The sequence below is a fragment of the Staurois parvus genome, unplaced genomic scaffold, assembly GCF_062004578.1.
Source record: "Staurois parvus isolate SC_StPar_1 unplaced genomic scaffold, SC_StPar_1.0 ptg000142l, whole genome shotgun sequence".
Classification (NCBI taxonomy): domain Eukaryota; kingdom Metazoa; phylum Chordata; class Amphibia; order Anura; family Ranidae; genus Staurois; species Staurois parvus.
Window position 1 is genome coordinate 2544086 of NW_028317938.1, and position 19889 is coordinate 2563974.

The 19889-nt window shown below is 39.4% G+C and overlaps 1 protein-coding gene across 2 annotated transcripts in view; it reads right to left on the minus strand.

The window, feature by feature from the left end:
• ITPR3 (inositol 1,4,5-trisphosphate receptor type 3) overlaps positions 1-19889 on the minus strand; it is a 465627-nt gene that overhangs the window by 315414 nt on the left and 130324 nt on the right. For both annotated transcript variants that reach the window (XM_089673590.1, XM_089673591.1), the window contains exons 14-17: positions 6141-6282; positions 5627-5788; positions 3894-4066; positions 2366-2485 (exon numbers count right to left, since the gene is read on the minus strand). In XM_089673590.1, coding sequence (XP_089529716.1) covers positions 2366-2485; positions 3894-4066; positions 5627-5788; positions 6141-6282 — 597 coding nt within the window. The remainder of the gene's footprint in view (positions 1-2365; positions 2486-3893; positions 4067-5626; positions 5789-6140; positions 6283-19889) is intronic.

The following is a 19889-nucleotide window of genomic DNA, read 5'->3' on the forward strand; positions in this document are numbered from 1 at the left end:
TCACAAGATGCCTGCTATTACCTTTATTAGTCAGTAAGGATTATTTTGTGACCCTCTCTGATTTTGTTTCTTTTTTGCTACTGGGGGCCCAGCGTTTATAATTTACTGGTAAAGCCTTGCAAAATGCCCTTCCACCTTCCAATAAGCCTGCCTTAGTGGCCAATCAGGGCACTCTCACTGGAACAAGGGATGGCAGTTGGCGGAGCAAAGCTAAAAAGTCAACAAAAGTCACATTGGCAAACTCAGAATAATTGTTTCTGGCTAATGAAGCTAGTAGTGGGCATCTTCTGCTGCATGCTTGTAGGTAGGATGCTTTACTTTTAAAAGTTTAAAATTACCTACATGCTTACAATGAAGGACAACTTTACTCTGTTATATGATATAACAAATTATATAACAAAAATATTGACTATACAAGTCATTTTGTTCAATAATTACATTTAATTTTCAAACTTTAGCAAGTTGCTGGGCTATTCTGTATACTTCTATTATATACGGCTCCTCGATAAATGTTATTTCCTGTTCATGTGATTGGATCACTGCTTTTCTAAGCAATATTTACTTTACAACACTAGGAATGATCGTGTGATTATAGCAGATGGACCCTCATATGGCTCAAAATAGGAATTGATTAAAATCATGTTTCAGTTTTAACAGATATCAGTAACATCTTTTTAACCTACGTATATAAATTAGTAGGAATTTTTTTTTCAGCAATGTATAATGCATTTACTTAATGTTATAAATAATAAACCTTTCTAGTGTCAGTGAAATTATTTTAAAAATTCACTGGAAGTGGCGGAGCTGCCATCTTAAGTGAGGTTACACTACATTTTGGCATTCCAGGAAGCTGCTCGTGGATGAGAAGTGAGAATATATGGGTTTTTAACCTTTTATGAATGTAAGCACATACAGGTGAAACTCGAAAAATTAGAATATCGTGCAAAAGTTCATTTATTTCAGTAATGCAACTTAAAAGGTAAAACTAATATATGAGATAGACTCATTACATGCAAAGGAAGATAGTTCAAGCCGTGATTTGTCATATTTGTGATGATTATGGCTTACAGCTCATGAAAACCCCAAATCCACAATCTCAGAAAATTTGAATATTGTGAAAAGGTGCAATATTCTAGGCTCAAAGTGTCCCACTCTAATCAGCTAATTAAGCCATAACACCTGCAAAGGGTTCCTGAGCCTTTAAATGGTCTCTCAGTCTAGTTCAGTAGGACTCACAATCATGGGAAAGACTACTGACCTGACAGTTGTGCAGAAAACCATCATTGACACCCTCCATAAGGAGGGAAAGCCTCAAAAGGTAATTGCAAAAGAAGTTGGATGTTCCCAAAGTGCTATAGTGCTATAGCCGGCAGCGCTGATCAGTGTATTCTGACAGAGGGGAAGTCTCCCCACTGTCAGAATACAATAGCTCAGAGAGGAGGATTTAGCCATCCATATCAAGGGTGTGGATGGGGGAATCGAGTCAGTTTTTTTCGTTCAGTCCGCTGACTGAACTAAAAAATTTGACTCATGTATGGGCTGCTTGTGACCCAGTACAATTTGTAATGCAACAGACGTGGTCAGGCACAAGCCCTCCCATTCTATTCAATACAACTCTCTGTGAGAAAGATTGTGTTTAGGATGTGACTGTTACTCAACTCTGCCAATACACAGCATTGCACTATTAGGGATGAAATCAACAGTTTGGTTGTGAGGAAAAAAATTTTAAAGCATGTGTTACAATTTTTGGCACAAATCATAAAATGCAGGGGGTACAGGTCTATTATTTAACGTGGAACTTAAATCTCTCAATCAACTTTGACTATTTTGAATCCTTATGCTGCTAGCATTAGTAAGTAGATAAGCAGCTATATCATATTTACTTGTTTTAAGCTGTTTTTACATTTCTTTATTTACTTCCTAGTTTCCATGCCTAGGTAAATGATGTCATGCATCCCATGAGTCTTCAGGAGGGGTTTTCTCAGCTAAGCACACCTTCCTGCCTGTATGCCTGAGGTAAAGGCAGATGGATTCCAGGAAGAAATTGCTACATGAATCATCTGCCCTTACTCAAGATGGCCATGACAAGAAATGCTAGTGGGTGTTTTTCTAAGTACTTTCTCAGCAAAATAAATCATGGAGTCATGAATAGATGGGTGAGTTTGCTTTGAATATTAAAAATGAATTAAATAGAGCTTTTGGTTTCTAGTGCTCAGATACAGTGTAGTTCCACTTTAATTCAGATCTATTAGGTAATTATACTTTGCAAGTTAAGTATTATAAAAGGATATAATAAAAGCCTGACATGTCATAAAAAACATTCCACCTTACATGTACCTATTATTATTTTAAGCTGAGTACTTACTCTGTCTTTATGAGAATATCACTGTTCTTGGGATCTAGTACACACTTACAGATGAGCTCCTGAGTAACTGGGATTGCTATATGATTAGATACACATAGATCTGAAAGATAATCTAGAAACCTGGAAGTAAAAGATGTGTATAAACAAATGAAAATTGAAAAATATACGCAGTTTCTAAATCTTCAAAAGACCTCATGCCTTTACATTGACAAATATGAATCAATATATTTTCCCCACTCTTGTTTGTTGGTGGTATGATGTGTCAGTTTGCAGAGAATACTCCATGGGATACTGCAAGATGAACACTGCATGCATTTTATAAATTACCCAACTTTAGGATCTAGAGTGGATACCGAACAGTATTTGGTTTTCTCAATAAATCAGACCCATAATCTGTGTTTGCCTTGAACACTCCTTTGTCAAATTAAGTGATAATTATTTCTTCAGTGAACAAAATTATACATATTTCTGCTAATTTGTATAAATAACAAATAATTTATCAAATGTAACAGACTGGAAAACAATAAATCAAGCATATGGAAACGTTTGGGCACCCTGTCAGTCAGTAGTAGGATAACACCTTCTCTGTCAGAAGTCTACTGAATCTATGTTACTTCATGCTTCAAGATTTTGGTTACTTTATTTTCACATAACAGCTAAAAACATGTAATTTAAGCAGTGCTGAAAATGTTGCTTCATCCTCAAATTATATGGAAATCCATCTATTACAAGCAGACTTTGGGGTTATAGTCTGTACAGCCAATCTAATAGGATTAATTAGCTATTTTGACAGTTACTGAATCCAAAACAAAATACAGCACTAAGCTGCTGTTCTTTCTATTTATTTATAGCAAAACATATTGCTTTTGCCTGTGTTTCACTGATCCTAAAGTCAACCTGACAACCTGGAACGTCCAACCTGATCATCTAAAGTAAAAAAAAACACATATGCACTAAAAATACTATGGGGTTGATTTATTGAAACTGGAGAGTGCAAAATATGGTGCAGCTGTGCATGATAGCCAATAAGCTTCTAACTTCAGCTTGTTCAATGACAAGAAAAAGTGGAAGTTAGTTTCTATGCAGAGCTGCACCAGATTTTGCACTCTCCAGTTTTAGTAAAACAACCCCCCATTATGTCAACACATTCAGCAGATCCAGAGATGAAAAAGGCTGATATTTATATGCTAACCTTAAATTTTCCTGTAAAAGAAAAGTTTGGACCAACAGGGAAACTCAGGAGGCAAGAGGGTGCAGAGCCAAACTAATTTTCACAGAAAACGTTGAGATCTGCATATAGCTTCCCTATCTCTCTGGATGAGTTCATTCTGAAATGTAGATTGCACTAAAGGTAACTTCTGTTTATGAATTTTTTAATCATGTGCCCATTATATATAACCTAACTCTGTGACAGGCACATATAGAAAATACTATGGAAAAAAACTATATCATATAATTAATTCTTCTCTGAAAAATAAAAACAGAATCAGACTTAAAAGAATCTCTCCATATAGCAAAGGTGACTTACCGAGGTTCACGATTTTTTCTCACAAGGCTAACAAATGTCTCTACCTCAGTTTTTGTGATGTGTTTCTCCAAAAGTTTACGATTGTTGTGTAACAGGGCAGTAATAGTGTCCTCTGCTAGAATGTCATAGCCAATTTGAGACTGCATGACACCAAACTGCTTGGCTATGTGTTCCTACAGTGAAATAACAAGGAAAAACAGTACAGGGTAAAGTAGGTTAAGTAACGGATCCTAATAAGGAACATATTTATGAAGGTTCTACCCGAGTGTTAAATTATTTTAATTAAAAATGTTAGAATAAGGAAAACGAAAATTGCCTCCTGTTTCCTACCAATGCTACCAGGAATGCCGATTGCTATTACCATGGCAAAGGGGCTACAAGTGTGTATTCTGTACTGCTGATCAGAGTGAGTATTTCCTTCATTACTGGGGGGTACTTTTGGGATCAGACCCCAAAAAAAGAAGTACCTCACCTAAAGCAAGGTAAACGGGCGCACATCTTTTGTAATAAAGAAGCATATGTAAATCCTTAACTGCTGAGCCAGTGCAATATGTAATATGAACAATACATTTCCATAACAAATCTTTTCCTTTCCAATATTTTGATTATTATTAGAAACAAAATTACACATACAGTAAGCAAACATGCATACTTTAATATGTTTTCTATCATAAACATGTGGTTAACAATGTTTTCCTTGAGGACAACAATTACACATATCTGGGTTCGCTTCTGCAACCTGTTACATTTCTTCACTACAGGAACACAGGATAATCTCAGTAACTCAACAAAACCCAAATATTCATGTAAGATAATGATGAAAGAGGGAAAGAAAAGAAAGAAGATATAATAATATGAAGTGAATCACACCCCTCTGTTAATCCTGCAAGTCCAACCTTTAGAACTGGTCATTATTCTCCACATATATAATGTACCCCTGGGTCTCACTTTTTTTTCAAACAGATGTATTTTATTGTTCAGAGTGGCTAATCATTTTTCATATACCATTAACCATGATGATTTTGCATGCAGTAGCACGAACAGTATAGACAAAGATTTCCAGGATCAAGCACTTGCTATCCTTGCAGCTAGAAATATAAACAAGATTCATTTTATTGTATGTCTCGTTGCCCCCCTCTATTGGTTGACCCAGTAAGCAAATCTTTTGAATTCCTTTGGAAAATGCAATGATTCCTCAATTCAGCTTTGCATACGTATAATAGTGCATCAAATGTGATAAATACATATCATGAGGAATACAGAAATGATCATTAAAGAACAAATGCTCTCCCCCCCCGACAGCCTGGGCCTATGCTGATAGGTGGTCCTGGCGCTCCTGAAACCTTGATTCTGTTTTTGTCTTCACTTACTTTTCCCTCCCTCTTTTCTTTTCTGTTTATGCCTGGTCTCTGTGAGGCGGTCTATACCTGTCCTTGGTTTTTGTTTTACTGTTGGTGCTTATTTCACTGTTTTTGCCTTATGTGCCATTGAAAGCCCCTACGTGGGCGAGCCTTATGCTTATGTTTTTCATATGTTTAAAAATTAATAAAAACCATTGAAATACAAACAACAAATGCTGACAAATGCTAGTGAATGTCACTCAACCCAGGGAATCTGCATGCAAACCTGCCCAACAAATGTGCCTTACAAATACAGCAAATATCTCCATGTGTAACAAATGTGTTTATAAATACTCCTGTGTAGCATGTTTATTAGATATGTAGTTCCCATACCTGATTCTTCCTGTAATCATCTTGAGAATGACGTAACACCCGATAGCACAGTCTAAACATATACTGATATGGAGCATTTTTCTGGTCAGAAAGTTCTTCTAGTCTGAGTAATGGTCCCTCACCATTTTTGTCCTTGAATGGAGCCTTTAGGATACCAAATATCTGAAAAAAGAGGTTTCAATGCAGAAAATGGGAAGAAAAATTCAGCTAATCTTTTCTGAAAAGAAAAAGTTTAGCTACAGATACTATTTAAATCCCAAGCACAGCTGTTAATATTAAGTAAAACAAATTTAACATGAGATAAAAAAAAATCACCCATCACTCAAGAAGGCAAGGAAGAACATAAAATATGAATAAGCTGCACAGCTCAAAGAAACCTGTTAATCTACTGCAGAAATTAATTTCCAAAATAAAAAAGTGAAAAAAAGCAGAAATGGTACTAGCAAATAACAAGAGAAGCACATCACTGACTAGAGATACTCAATTTCCCTTTCTTCCTCTTAATTATATTAACCTGCTTAAGTATGTTCTGCTCTCTCATGAGCTTCTGCCGTTCTCGGTTTGGTTTGGTGATTGTTACATCTAGCACATTTTGACCATTATTGGGAACATCCACTACAAAGAAAACCAGATCTTCTAAAAGCTTGATGGCAAACCTACAGAAGAAAAAGAAAAGGTCCATTACCTTGCAGTACCGAATTTTACTCTAAGTATGTTACATAAATTAGATGTGCATAAATTAAATACAATTTATGTCAATTTTCTCATGCTGTGTTCTCAAAGGTTTACTTATACACACTTACAATAAATGTCTTATTTTAAAAAAGCTTTCTAGTACACTAGAAAAGGCAGTAATTTAAATGTAAAGTAAAACAATAAAAATAGTATACTTTTTACACATGGCTCGGGTACCTTGAACAAAAAGTCACTGCTTTGTTCTCCCCAACCTACTGTGTACAAAGGAAGTAATCAATGTATCAGCAATGTAATAAAGCAACTTCATGAGTATACCTACAAAACATGATTCTTGATGGAACACGAAAGGTTTTGGTAGACATATGCAATATTGGGTTAAAGGTCACTATTCACACCAGTAACAAGGTCATGGGTGCAAAACATTCTAGACACTTTCATACTGCAGTATGACAAAAGCTACAGCAATACATAAAAGGGGTTGTTATATTGCACAATGAAGCAAACCATGTAAACAGTTTACATGTGATCACACCATTTTCTAAAATGTTATAGTAGTGTTTTCTTCTTGGAACATCACACCCAGATTTCCAACAGTTGAATAAGGTTTGTTGCTCTCATTACCCATGCAATCAATAGGATTGCAAAAAGCAAACTGAGGCAACTCAGAAACAGTTTGAAGCAACTTAAAGGCAAATTAAAGCAATTCAAATGAAAGTCAAAGCATCTTAGAAGACCTTAAAAGCATAACACATCTGATTCACTTCTAATTCTTAGGCCCCATTCACACTTGCAAATGGGGTAATTTATGGTTAGCTGCTGGAGACCTAGTGGTGAGCGATTACATGTGATCGGCCACAAATAGCTGCAGGAGCTGTCAGTCTGCTTTGAATGGGGCTTCCTTGCCACAGTTAATCGCTTCACTAGGTCTCCTGCAGCTAATCGCAAATGGTCCAATTCGCAAGTGTGAATTGGGCTTAAAAGTGGTTGTAAAGGCTAAAGGTTTTTACCTTCATCCCATTCTATGTCAGAAGGTAAAAACCTTCTGTGTAAACCACCCCTCCCGATACTTACCTGAGCCCCCTCCCGATAAACCAATGTGCACAAGAGCAGCAGCTCTCGTAGGAATCTCCCTCCTCACTGGCTGAGACAGCAGTCAATCACAGTCAGTGAGCCAATGAGGAGAGAGTCAAGTTCTGTGTGTGAATGGATATGCAGAGCAGTGGCTTGGGAGCGAGTCTGCTTGCTATGGGGGCACTTGGCCGGAGGATCAGGGCTGCTCTGTGCAATGTTTTTGCAGTGGATACAGTGGGGGAAATAATTATTTGATCCCCTGCAGATTTTGTAAGTTTGCCCACTTACAAAGAAATGAAGGATCTATAATTTTTATCATAGGAGTATTTTAACCACCTCCTGCCCGCCATATAGTCCAATGATGGGCGCAAGGTGGTTCTCTCGTTCTGGGAGGACGTCATATGACGTCCTCCCATTCTCACTGCGTATGCGTAGCTCAGGGAGTGCACAGCGCGGCGATCGGCGGTGCGCTGTGTCCCTCGGACACAGCGGATCATCGATCATGGAAAAAGCCGAAGATGTAGGCTCGGTCAGGTGATCAGCTGTGTCCAATCACAGCTGATCTCATGTAAATAGGGAAATGCCGGTTATCGGCATTTCTCTCTTCTCGAGCAGTCGCGCTGACAGCTCGAGAGGAGAGGAGAGCCGGTAATCGGCTTTCCGCGGAGGGACATGTACACTGATCATCAGGGCACTGATGATCAGTGTGCCCTGATGATCAGTGTAGCCCCAGCAGTGCCACCTGTCAGTGCTCATCAGTGCTTCGTGCCAGTGCCCATCAGTGCCACATCAATGCCACATATCAGTGCCTCCCAGTGCACATCAATGCCACATATCAGTGCCCATCTGAGCTGCCTTTCAGTGTCACCCATCAGTGCCAGTCAGTGCCACCTATCAATGCCAATCAGTGCCACCTACCAGTGCTGCCAATCAGTGCAAGTCAGTGCCGCCTATCAGTGCACATCAGTGCCACCTATCAGTGCCTGTCAGTGCCCCTATCAGTGCCAGTCAGTGCCGCCTATCAGTGCCGCCTATCACTGCTGTGTATCAGTGCTGCCTTTCAGTGCCCATCAGTGATGCCTGTCAATGCCTATCAGTGCCACCTACCAGTGCCACCTATCAGTGTCTATCAGTGCAACCTATCAGTGCCCACCACTGCAGCCTCATTAGCGCATATCAGTGAAGGAGAAAAATCACTTATTTACAAAATTTTATAACACAAACTAAGAAAAAAAGTTTTGTTTTTTTTTCAAAATTTTCAGTGGTTTTTGGTTTGTTTAAGAAAAAATAAAAAACCCAGAGGTGATTAAATATCACCAAAATAAAGCTCTATCTGTCACAAAAAAATGGTAAAAATTTCATATGGGTACAGTGTTGTCATTCATGAAAGCTGGAAATTGGCCTGGGCAGAAAGGGGGTAGAAGTGCCCTGTAGGCTAGCGGTTAAACAAAAGAGACAAAATAACAAGCAAAAAATATAAACTGAGTTTCAGTTCAGTGAGTAAAAAAGTATTTGATCCCCTACCAACCAACAATTATTTTGGATCCCACAGATGTGCTCATAAAGTACACAGATTAGTCCTGTCAATTTAAGAAGGTGCTCCTAATGACAAATCCTTATGTATATAAAAGACACCTGTCCACAGAATCTCTTTCTTCCATTCAAACCTCACAATGGACAAGACTAAAGAGCTGTCAAAGGACATCAGGGACAAGTTTGTAGATCTGCACAAGGCTGGCTTGGGCTACAAAATCCTCAGCAAGAAGCTTGGTGAGATTATTTGCAAATGGAAGAAATACAAAATAATCATCAATCGCCATCGGTCTGGAGCTCCATCCAAGATTTTGCCTCATGGGGTAAGGATGATCATGAGAAAAGTGAGGGATCAGCCCAGAACTACATGGGAGGAGCTTGTGAATGATCTTAAGGCAGTTGGGACCACAGTAACAAAACAAACCATTGAAAACACAATATGCTGCCATGGACTGAAATCCTGAAGGGCCTGCAAGGTCACCCACCTCAAGAAGGCACATGTACAGGGCCATCTGAAGTTTGCAAATGAACATAAATGATTCAAATTAGGAGTGGGAGAAAGTACTGTGGTCAGATGAGACCAAAATTGAGCTCTTTGGCATTACCTTGACTCGCCATATTTAGAGGAAGAAAAATGCTGACTATGACCCTAAGAACACCATCCCTACAGTCAAGCACCAGGGTGGAAACATTATGCTTTGGAGCGGTTTCTTTGCTAAAGGTACAGGCCAACTTTGCCATATTGAGGGGCCAATGGAAGGGGCCATGTATTGTAAAATTTTGGATGAGAACCTTCTTCCCTCTGCCAGAACACTGAAGATGGGTTGTGGATGGGTCTTCCAGCATGATAATAACCCAAAACATACTGCCAAGGCAACAAAGGAGTGGCTCAAGAAGAAGCACATTAAGGTCATGGAGTGGCCTAGCCAGTCTCCAGACATTAATCCTATAGAAAATTTATGGAGGGAGCTGAAACTTCGAGTTGCTAAGCAACAGCCAAGAAACCTTAAAGTATTGCTAAATCCACAACAGTAAAATCAGTCTGTACATGTAGTAAAGCATGCTTGTTAAACTCACTGTGGAACCTAAGGGGTTAATTCTCTGCATTGTGTAAAAAAGCTGTTTGATCCTTTCTTCTCTGCCAATCCTCTTGTTGAAATGTCCACCTGATACAGACTGAATCCATAGTCGCATGCACATGTTCAGTTTGGTGTGTATTGCTGGAGAGGTTTTTTTTGGGGGGAGGGTGCATGTGATCAGCACAGGGCCAATCAGCACTCTCCAGACAGAGGTTTCACATCCTCCTAGAGCAGAAAGAAAACTTCTCCTACAAGCTTTAAAATAATAGCATTTCCATGTTGTGTGTACTGTGGGAGACCAGATATAGTGAATGCAGGGCCCTGGGTTTAGTATCAATTTAAGGCTTTAGAGAAGATCTGGTCTTCTCTAAAAGAAGAGTGGTCCAAAGTCCCTCCTGAGATGTGTGCAAACCTGGAAACCAACTACAAGAGATGTCTTACCTCTGTGCTTGCCAACAGGGGTTTCTCCACCAAGTACTAAGTCATGTTTTGCTTGGGGACCAAATACTTATTTTACTCACTGAACTGGAACTCAGTTTATAACATTTGTATTATGTGTGTTTTCTGGATTTTTTGTTGATATTCTGTCTCTATCAGAATACGTGGTTTGTGTTCCCTGCCAGCCTCTGTATGCACACCCTTCATGGACGTGATGGCCGGCTGATGCACTCCGGAGCGACATGTGCCGTCATTCCGCCCAATGGGCGGGGCAGTGCCGCACGCGTCAAGGGATCACAATGAAGACACCGAGAGTAGATGCTGCTTGGCGGTTGTATGCGACATCACTACTTCTCACTCCACCATTGGCCAGCGGGGGCTCCAAAACCTTGGTAAAACCACTATGCAACATTATTTGGACTCTATGGGGTTGATTTACTAAAGGCAAATAGACTGTGCACTTTGCAAAGTGCAAGAGCAGTTGCTCCAGTGCTTAATAAATGAGCAAAAACTTTGCTGACTTCCATCATCCAATCATGTGCAAGCAAAAGTGTTTTTTTTTTTTTATTTTCCTTGCACGTGATAGGGTACTCTTTGCAAAGTGAATCTTTATCTCATTTACAAAGCTCTGGAGCAATTGCACTTGCATAGTGCACAGTCTATTTGCCTTTAGTAATCAACCCCTGTGTGTACTTGGTAAGCTCTTTTGGCATCTATAGGTTGTTTAATTGTTTTGACCTCTTACCTGCTTTTGCCCCCTTTCTGGCCTTATGTAATGTGACATATAGCTACCATTTTAACTATTCTCATCCTTTTCTATTTAATATAATTTCCATCTATCAGTGGGAAATGCTCGCCCTCTCCCTACTTGAGGGCATCTAATATAGCTTCCTTATAATTTCATCATAGACCTCTGCATACATATTGTGGAGAGCATTGAGATCCTTGAGGTGGGCTGGTGAACCCTCCCTTCGGGATAACTGGTCAGTGGAACCTGTAGATGCTGGCAGATATGCAGCTCTGTGTGACTTGTTTCTTGCTGCTTGTATATGCAGCATTACCTGCTTAACCCCTTCACGCCTAAGGGTAAAACAAATCTAAATGCCTAAGCACAATTCTGCAACGTTGACATGTGTTAGTAAAACCGTACATATCATCACAACTACTTTGTACATCCAGGTGGATTATACCTTGTTTTTTTCAGGACAAATTGGGCTTTCATTTGGTGGTAAATGGTAATGGATAGCTCCTAATTTTTTTTTATTATTAAAGGAAAACTGGGCCAAAATAGTAAAAAAAATCATTTTTTTTAATTTAACTGCGTTTCTTGTTACGACCATAACCTACCACCAAAGAACAACCCAAAATACATTCTCCAGTTCTTGACGATCGCAGCGATACCATATATGTGTATGTTATTTGTTGTTTTTACCCGTAGTACAGTCCAGAAACAACAGTGCGCATTTTGTTTTTGTCTTTTTTTTTTTTTTTACATAAAACACACTGTCACTGACATTGACATTAACACTAACTGACACTGATACCAATTTTTTTTTAAAATCCTGACCTTTGCCCTTCACCCTGACCTTTGACCCTGACCTTGACCCAAACACTAACCCTGGTACTGAACTAGATCAAACCTTGATCTAGGTATTTTTCTTTATTTTTTATTTTATTTTTTAATATTTATTTATCTTTTTTTTTCTTTTTCTTTTTTTACAAACTTTTTTTTATCTCTCTATGTCAGGAGTTCGAGAGATACAATGTATCTCTCTTCTCCATTCATAGAGAGAGAGAAAACAAGGGGGCCGGGCTGCACAGTGATTGATCACTGTGATAGCCAATCAGAGGCTATCAGAGGCTATCACAGCGATCACGTGACCCGGAATCGGGAGTCCCGGGTCCCGATCGTTAGAACGGGACCCGGGGCTCTCAGTGACACCGCGGTCTTGGTGCTGGGAGCGCGCCCAGCGGCGCGCTCCCAGCACAAAGACAGGTACGCAAATATGCGGCCCCACGGAAAAAAGCCCAGGTCCGTGAGGCCGCATATTTGTGTTACTTCAGCGTCAAGGGGTTAAACTAAGTGTAGTTGAATACTGCCTACTTTTTATTTGTATATTTGTGTGCATTTATTGGCTTATCTTGTTTCTTTACTACTTTGTTAATATATGACTAATATCTGTATGTCACATTATAGATTTGGTGTACCCACGTCTTCCCCCTGATGAAGGAATTATTTTCTGAAACAAGTTGGCAATCTCTGGAAGAATATACTACAATTGAATAAGTCACTTCAGACAACTGACGTTCTATGATTGGTGTACATCTATGTCACAGGGAACATCTGTTGTGTATGGCCTAAAAAACCCTTCTCTATTTTTGTATTATGCAAAGGTTGTATGTTTTTTTTGATCTGTTGGTCTGTCTGATTGAAAACTTCATGTATTTGTAGTAAACAACGATATATTTTTTAAGACAATTTTTCTCTTTCTGCCTTGAATGTCCCAGGAGGGTGTTTGTTTTTTATTTTATTAAATGTTTCATGTCAGAGGTTTACAGCCAAAAAAATAACTATTTATTCTTTATGTCTTGTTAGCGCAAACCTATTATATGTTTGGTTCCTATAACTATTGTTAGAACAACACTGCTCTACAGTATGCCTATGTCAGTGCTTTCCACTGTTTCACTTTATTTAGTGCTTTTTATATGCTTCTGACTTGTGTAAAGAAGTCAAAGAAGCATGTAGATATAGGAGGGGGTCATGCTGTGTTTTTTTCACTTGATAGTGCAGGCTTTTATGTATTGTGTGAGAAGGTGTCAATTCACTATTGCTAGTATGCGGTATTTACCGAAAATAGCAAAAACACTCGGTAAATACCACATAAAATGACCTTAAAATCAATTCGCAAAAGGAGATAAATAATTAAATACATGTGGTAATTAAGTAGCGGTCCAGGCATGCAGTATGTACCGGTATCTGTCAGTACTGTCATGGGTTGTTAAGGAATGGGTGGCTACGGAGTCCCTAACAACCATCCGCTGTCAGCAGGGTTCCCCACTGACAGCTGAATGTAAAAAAACAATTGCCGGCAATTTAAAAAAAAAAAAAAAACAATGTGTGGTCTCCCCCCCTCCTCCATCCACACCAAGCCCTTTGGGTCAAAATGATTTAAAAAATGGAATGGGTTCCCCCCCAAAATCCATGTCAGAGCCTTATCCGATCATGCAGCCCAGCAGGTCAGGAAAGGGGGGGGGGACAAGCAAGAGCCCCCCCCTCTCCTGAACCATACCAGACCACATGCCCTCAACATGGGGGGGTGCTTTGGGGCAGGGAGGCTCCTCCCCCCTCAAAGCACCTTGTCCCCATGTTCTTAAACATGTAAGGGATGGGGCCACCCAGTGACATCACATATGTGACACCACCCCCGTGTGACATCATTGACCCAGCATGCCCTGGTCGATGATGTCATACGGGGCGGGTCACACTGGTGATGTCACCGGGTGGCCCAGCCCCTTACATATTTAAAAACTGTCAAGCTAGCGGAGCAGTCAGACGGCAGGAGCCGGTGGAGGGAGTGAAGCCTTTTTTTTTTCCTTTTTTTTGGGTCGGTGGCGAGGCATTATGATTGACATTGGATCTACTTTGGGGGACATTCTTTTATTTTCCTTCTTTTAATAAACGACTTGTCAAAGACTGTCTCCTGTCTTTTTTTACACTACAGTTTTTTTTTTCGTGAATGGGTAGTGGTACCACGTACTTCATACTCATTCACATGGGGGGAGGGGCGAATCTGGGGGCCTCCTTGCTAAAAGGGGCTTCCAGATTCCAATAAGCCCCCACCCACAGACCCCAACAACCATAGCCCAGGGTTGTGGGGAAGAGGCCCTTGCCCCCATTAACATGGGGACAAGGTGCTTTGGGGTCCCCGCCCCAAAGCAACCCACCCATGTTGATGGCATGTGGCCTGGTATGGTTCAGGAAGGGCGGGGGAGCGCTCGCTCATCCCCTCCCTTTCCTGACCTGCTGAGCTGCATGCTCTGGTATGGATTGTGGGGGAACCCTACGCCATTTTTTTTAATTTTGGCGTGCGGGTTCCCCTCAAAACCCATACCAGACTGAAAGATCTTGGTGTGTATGTTTTTAAAATTATTTTTTTAATTGTCGGCAATTCTTTCTTTTACATTCAGTTGTCAGTAGGGAACCCCGCTGACAGCTGAAAGATTAACGCATGGTTTTCACTACTAAAAAAAAATGCATGACTTGATAAAATAACTCATGCAGTATTTTCAGTGTTTTTTGTGCATTCAAATGTTTTTTTTTTTTTTTAAATGCTATGCGGTATCCTACCACATACTCGGATGCGGTAAGATACCGCTTAAGGAATTGTGCCCACTGTGTTTTCATGTCAAAGGCTAAAGCATACTATATTTCTGGCACATTATAGTTCATTTTCTGTATTTGTGATGTGTTTAAATAAAACAAGCGGATGAATGCATGTATTCCAAAACTATACTAAATATGTTTTTTTCATTTATTTTTCCTTGATTTACAAACAGTACTGTTCTTTTGCTTGTCCTAAAACACACCTCAACACTGCCTGGCATGTACAGGGCCAGTGCAATGTTTACATCCTCCAGTTCTCCATAAACTCTTAGTGACTCCTTTCACACTAGCAGAAGTATTTGCCACCCCCTAGAAAAGCATTTTTTGCTAAATGGCGAGTTTGCATTGTGGGACCGTGCTGAAATGGTGAACCAAGCATTTGATTTGTGGATGCTGTGTGGTCCCATTCACTTACATTGGAGAACCTCACAGGTGGTGCCACCTGTCAGACTCAAAATGTTAAAATTGCACTGCAATGTTGCCTTAAGCAGGTAGGTGGGTAGTCAGCAGGGATGATAAAACAGGCGGTTGATTCCCTGGCTGTCTGTGTTAAGGCAACCTATGATTACCTCTTCAGAGCTGAAAATGACTACCTCTACAGAGCTGAAGATGATTGATGGAGTACAATCATGGCCAAAAATATTGGCACTTCTATATTTACAAATGTTTAGGCATTCTCGTTTATTTCTTTAGTTTGTATTGTTATGACACAAAGAAGTGGAGAAACAAAAAGCCAAATCTGACACATTCCATGCAAAACTCCAAAAATGGACTGGACAAAGTTATTGGCACATTCTCAAAATTGTAAGAAATACAATAGAAATATAGGGATCATACCGGCAACCAGTTAAAATGATGAAAATCTGACTCAACCTTTCTGTTGTGTGTCTCTGTGTGCCACATGGAGCATGGAGAAGAGAAAAAGAAGCAAAGAATTGTCTGAGGATTTAAAAACAAAAATTGTGGAAAAGAATGGACAATCTCATCTCTGTTCACTGTGCACAACATTTTCAAGACGTTTGCAGCCCATGGCACTCCTATGGTAGGAGACCCAGGAGGACCCCACTGCTGACACAGAAAATAAAAAAATGGAGTTTGCCAAAACCTACTTGAGGAAGCCAAAATCCTTTTGGGAGAATGTGCTGTAGACAGATGAAACAAAATTACAGTTTTTTGGTAAAGCCCATCATTCTACTGTTTTCAGAAAAAGAAATTAGGCCTTTAAAGAAAAGATGGTGGGATCACTGATGTTTTGGGGTTGCTTTGCTGCTTCAAGCACTGGATGTCTTGACCATGTGCATGGCATTAGGAAATCTGAAGACTACCAAAGAATTTTGGGGTGCAATGTAGGCCCAGTGTCCAAAAGTTGGGTCTCTGTCAGAGGTCATAGGTCTTATAGCAAGACAATGACCCAAAGCACATGTCAAAAAGCACCCAGAAATGGTTTCAAAAAAAGCACTGGAGAGTACTGAACTGGCCAGCAATGAGTCCAGATCTCCATCCCATAGAGCACCCTTGGAGAGCTCTCAAAACAGCAGTTGGGAAAAGGAATCTATCTAGTCTGAGAGACCTGGAGCAGTTGATGAAGAAGAGTGGTCCAAAATTCCAATAGGGAGGTGTAAGACACTCAATGATGGTTATAAAAAGTGATTGATTTCAGTTATTTTTTCCAAGGGGTGTGCTAACAAAAATTAAATTGAGGGTTTCAATAATTTTGTCCAGTCCATTTCTGGGGTTTTGTGTGGGATGTGTCAGATTTGGCTTGTGTCATACACACAAAAGAAATAAACATGAGAATGCCTAAACATTTGTCATTGCAACAATTTTCTCGGCAAAGTGGTGCATTATCTGACAGGAATGCAGGCATACCAATATTTTCAGCCATGACTGTACGTGTAAGCCTTGTAAGTGGTGTACAAATGTTACGCCAACACAGCTCATGTCCCATGTCTTCAGCTCTATGCAAGCCACCCTAATTAAGAATTTACCATTATATATTGTAACAGAATGCAGGCACTGAAATTTAATTTAAATTTTGTTAAAAAACAGTTATCCTTTAAAGGAAGGCCACTAAAAAGGTTTGGTGTTAGGTTTAATATCTTTTCCCCCCATTTTTTAAATTTCCTTGTTCTGCTATGTATATATCTTAATATACATACTGTGTATATATATATATATATATATATATATATATATATATATATATATACACACACACATAATATACATTTAATATAGATGTAGCCACAAAATTCACAAAGCATTGTGAGTTTTCAAAAGATATAGTACTTCAGAAGCTGTTTTCTATCAGACTGGTTCTCTTTGATTGAAACTTTGTACAGGAACTGGCTCAGGAACCAAGTATGGAGAGGGGTGAGAAAGATGAGTCACTCCTATGACTCATAAAGTGGTGTGTAAGTGTTAGCTTTTACTATCTAGCTCTGTCACTAACAGGCTTTTTTTCAGCAAAGCAGATAAGGGCAGTCTATAAAATACATTTAAAAGAGTACTGACCTCCTCATGCTGAAAGAAAAGAATACAAAACACTCAAGTGCAATATTTAACATTCATCTTATTAAAAAAATTTTTTTAGTCCCCATTAAAATAAATGCACAATACATTTTCTTTAAATATTCCCTTTCTGATTGCTCTTTTCATTTCAGCTATGGTTCAGTCATGCTTCACAATGATACTAGGCTGGGTCATTACCATTGATAGACAAATTATTATTATTATTATACAGTGTTTATATAGCGCCAAAATGTTTGCTCAGCACTGTACAATATAGTGGGGGACAGTATATGAGACAATACAGTAACAAAACAATATACGAGTGATTTGAGGGCCCTGCTCTTTTGAGCTTACAATCTAGGAGAATATAAAATTACATATTTTGCAACACTGCATGGCATGTTTTCAAAGCCATATTCTCCCAATAAAATCAGATCATGATTAATATTTCCTAGTAAAGTGTCTTCTCTCCTCTCTTGCTACTGGTAAGACTAATTCAAAACTACACAGTATTATCTCAGATACACATGTGGATTCTACAATGAGGTCATATTTTGCATTAGCAGCGAAGTGTCAGATAGCAATGTCCTCATTACAGCTGTTCTTCCTACACTCCCCACCAGACCGCTTCCTCTGTTCTCAATATTATAAATGCAGTGCACAATGTGTACCAATTTCAATTCATGGAAGATTTTGATGAATAAAGTGTATAGATGCTGCTGCTTTGTGTGAGAAAGAATCAAGTCCGGGATTGGAGGGTGGCCAGTTGGCATAGTGTGACCCAAAGCCTGCCTGTTGTCCACTACCACTCAACTTTCTCATGAACCTTTTATATTTCCCTTAGTCCAACAGAACTGGCTCACAGCCCAATGGTTGGAAGTACTGGAGAATGCTCTAATTTTTGTTAAAACTGAATAAAGAAGCAGGAAAATAAAAATGTGGCTACATACAAAGACATTTGTTGCAAAACACAAGTAAATATTGCGTGAATGTAGTGAGATCAGTAATGACAAAGGATTAAATAAAACCAGAATTTAATGTCGCTGCAAACTGGATAGGTTTAGTTAATCCTTGCTCTGCATACACCTTATAAAGAATATGCATGTCTCAGACAGCAGAGATGAAGTCACTGGGGTGTGGACTATAAAGAATTTTTACCATTCATAGATGGATCAGCAGACACAATTTCATAGCAGACATGAGATATCCTGTGCATTCAACAGGACAAGACTAGAACAGAACCTCAGGGTAAGAACATTCTAATTATATCCAGCACCCTCCACATTGTCTCAATGACCTGGATCCGACTGTACTTGTGTGCTGCAGCAATGAGCATGCTGCTCTAAAACTATGCTGGATATATGGACGTAAGTTGTAAAATGATGATCTATGCACAATAAAGCAGACTGCACAAAATTAATGGCAAAGAGCACTCGAGCTCTTATATCTATGGGGCTGTTCCCATTTTTGCTGTTATCTGTGTTTGTGTAGTAAACGGATGCTCATTGTTTTATCATAAATGTGCAAGGAGCAGATAAGGGTTTGTTTAACAATTCAATAAATGGCTGTACAAATCAGCCACTGATAAAAGGTGCTATTTATCCTGCACATCCTATTACTACACTTAAACAAATAGGAAGTGGTAGGAATGAGCCCACCAATACACTTTTGTTATGACATTACTCAGTCCTTTAACACTTTCCCTTCCAAATATTAGCTAAGGTAGCTGAAACAGCATCCATGAAATAAACATACAGCATACACAAAATGCTAAACAGTTCACACCACAAAAACGCATTCTCCATGCATTCCAGATACGTTTTTGCTTACAGTTCACACCACTCCATTCTGGTGCAGTTTTGATGCAGTTTGCTATGTTCCAGTACAGTCCTGTGCAGAAAAAAATGCAGCATGTTCTAATTTTTTTCTTCACTGGACACTGTCTGGAATTGACTGCACTGATGTGAACTAGGGCCATTGGAAGACATGGACAACACTGTGCATGCATTTTTGATGCAGAAAAAAAAGGCACTGGACTGCATTTGGTGTGAACTGGCCTAATTCACACCAGATGCAGTCCAATGCCTTTTTTTCTGCATCAAAAATGCATGCACAGTGTTTTCCATGTATTCCAATGGCCTTAGTTCACATCAGTGCAGTCAGTTCCAGTCAGTTTCTGATGCAGAAAAAAACATAGAACATGTTGCATTTTTTTTGCACAGAACTGTACTGGAACATAGCAAACTGCATAAAAACTGCACCAGAACGGAGTGTGTTGTGAAATGTAAGCAAACGTTTCCAGAATGCATCCAGAGTGCATTTTGGTGGTGTGAACTGGCCCTTAAGGTCTCATGCACACTGAGCATTAAAAATGCTGCTTTTAGGGGCATCTGATATTTTATTTTCTACTTCTAAACACCCCTCCAAGTTAGCTTATGTGTCCGTGCACACATAGGCATTTAGAAGTGTTTAGAGGCAGTGGTGTTTAGAAGAAGGAAAAAAAAAAAACACTGCCAGCACTTCCAGGAGCAGCAGCGTTTTGTCAGAAAAA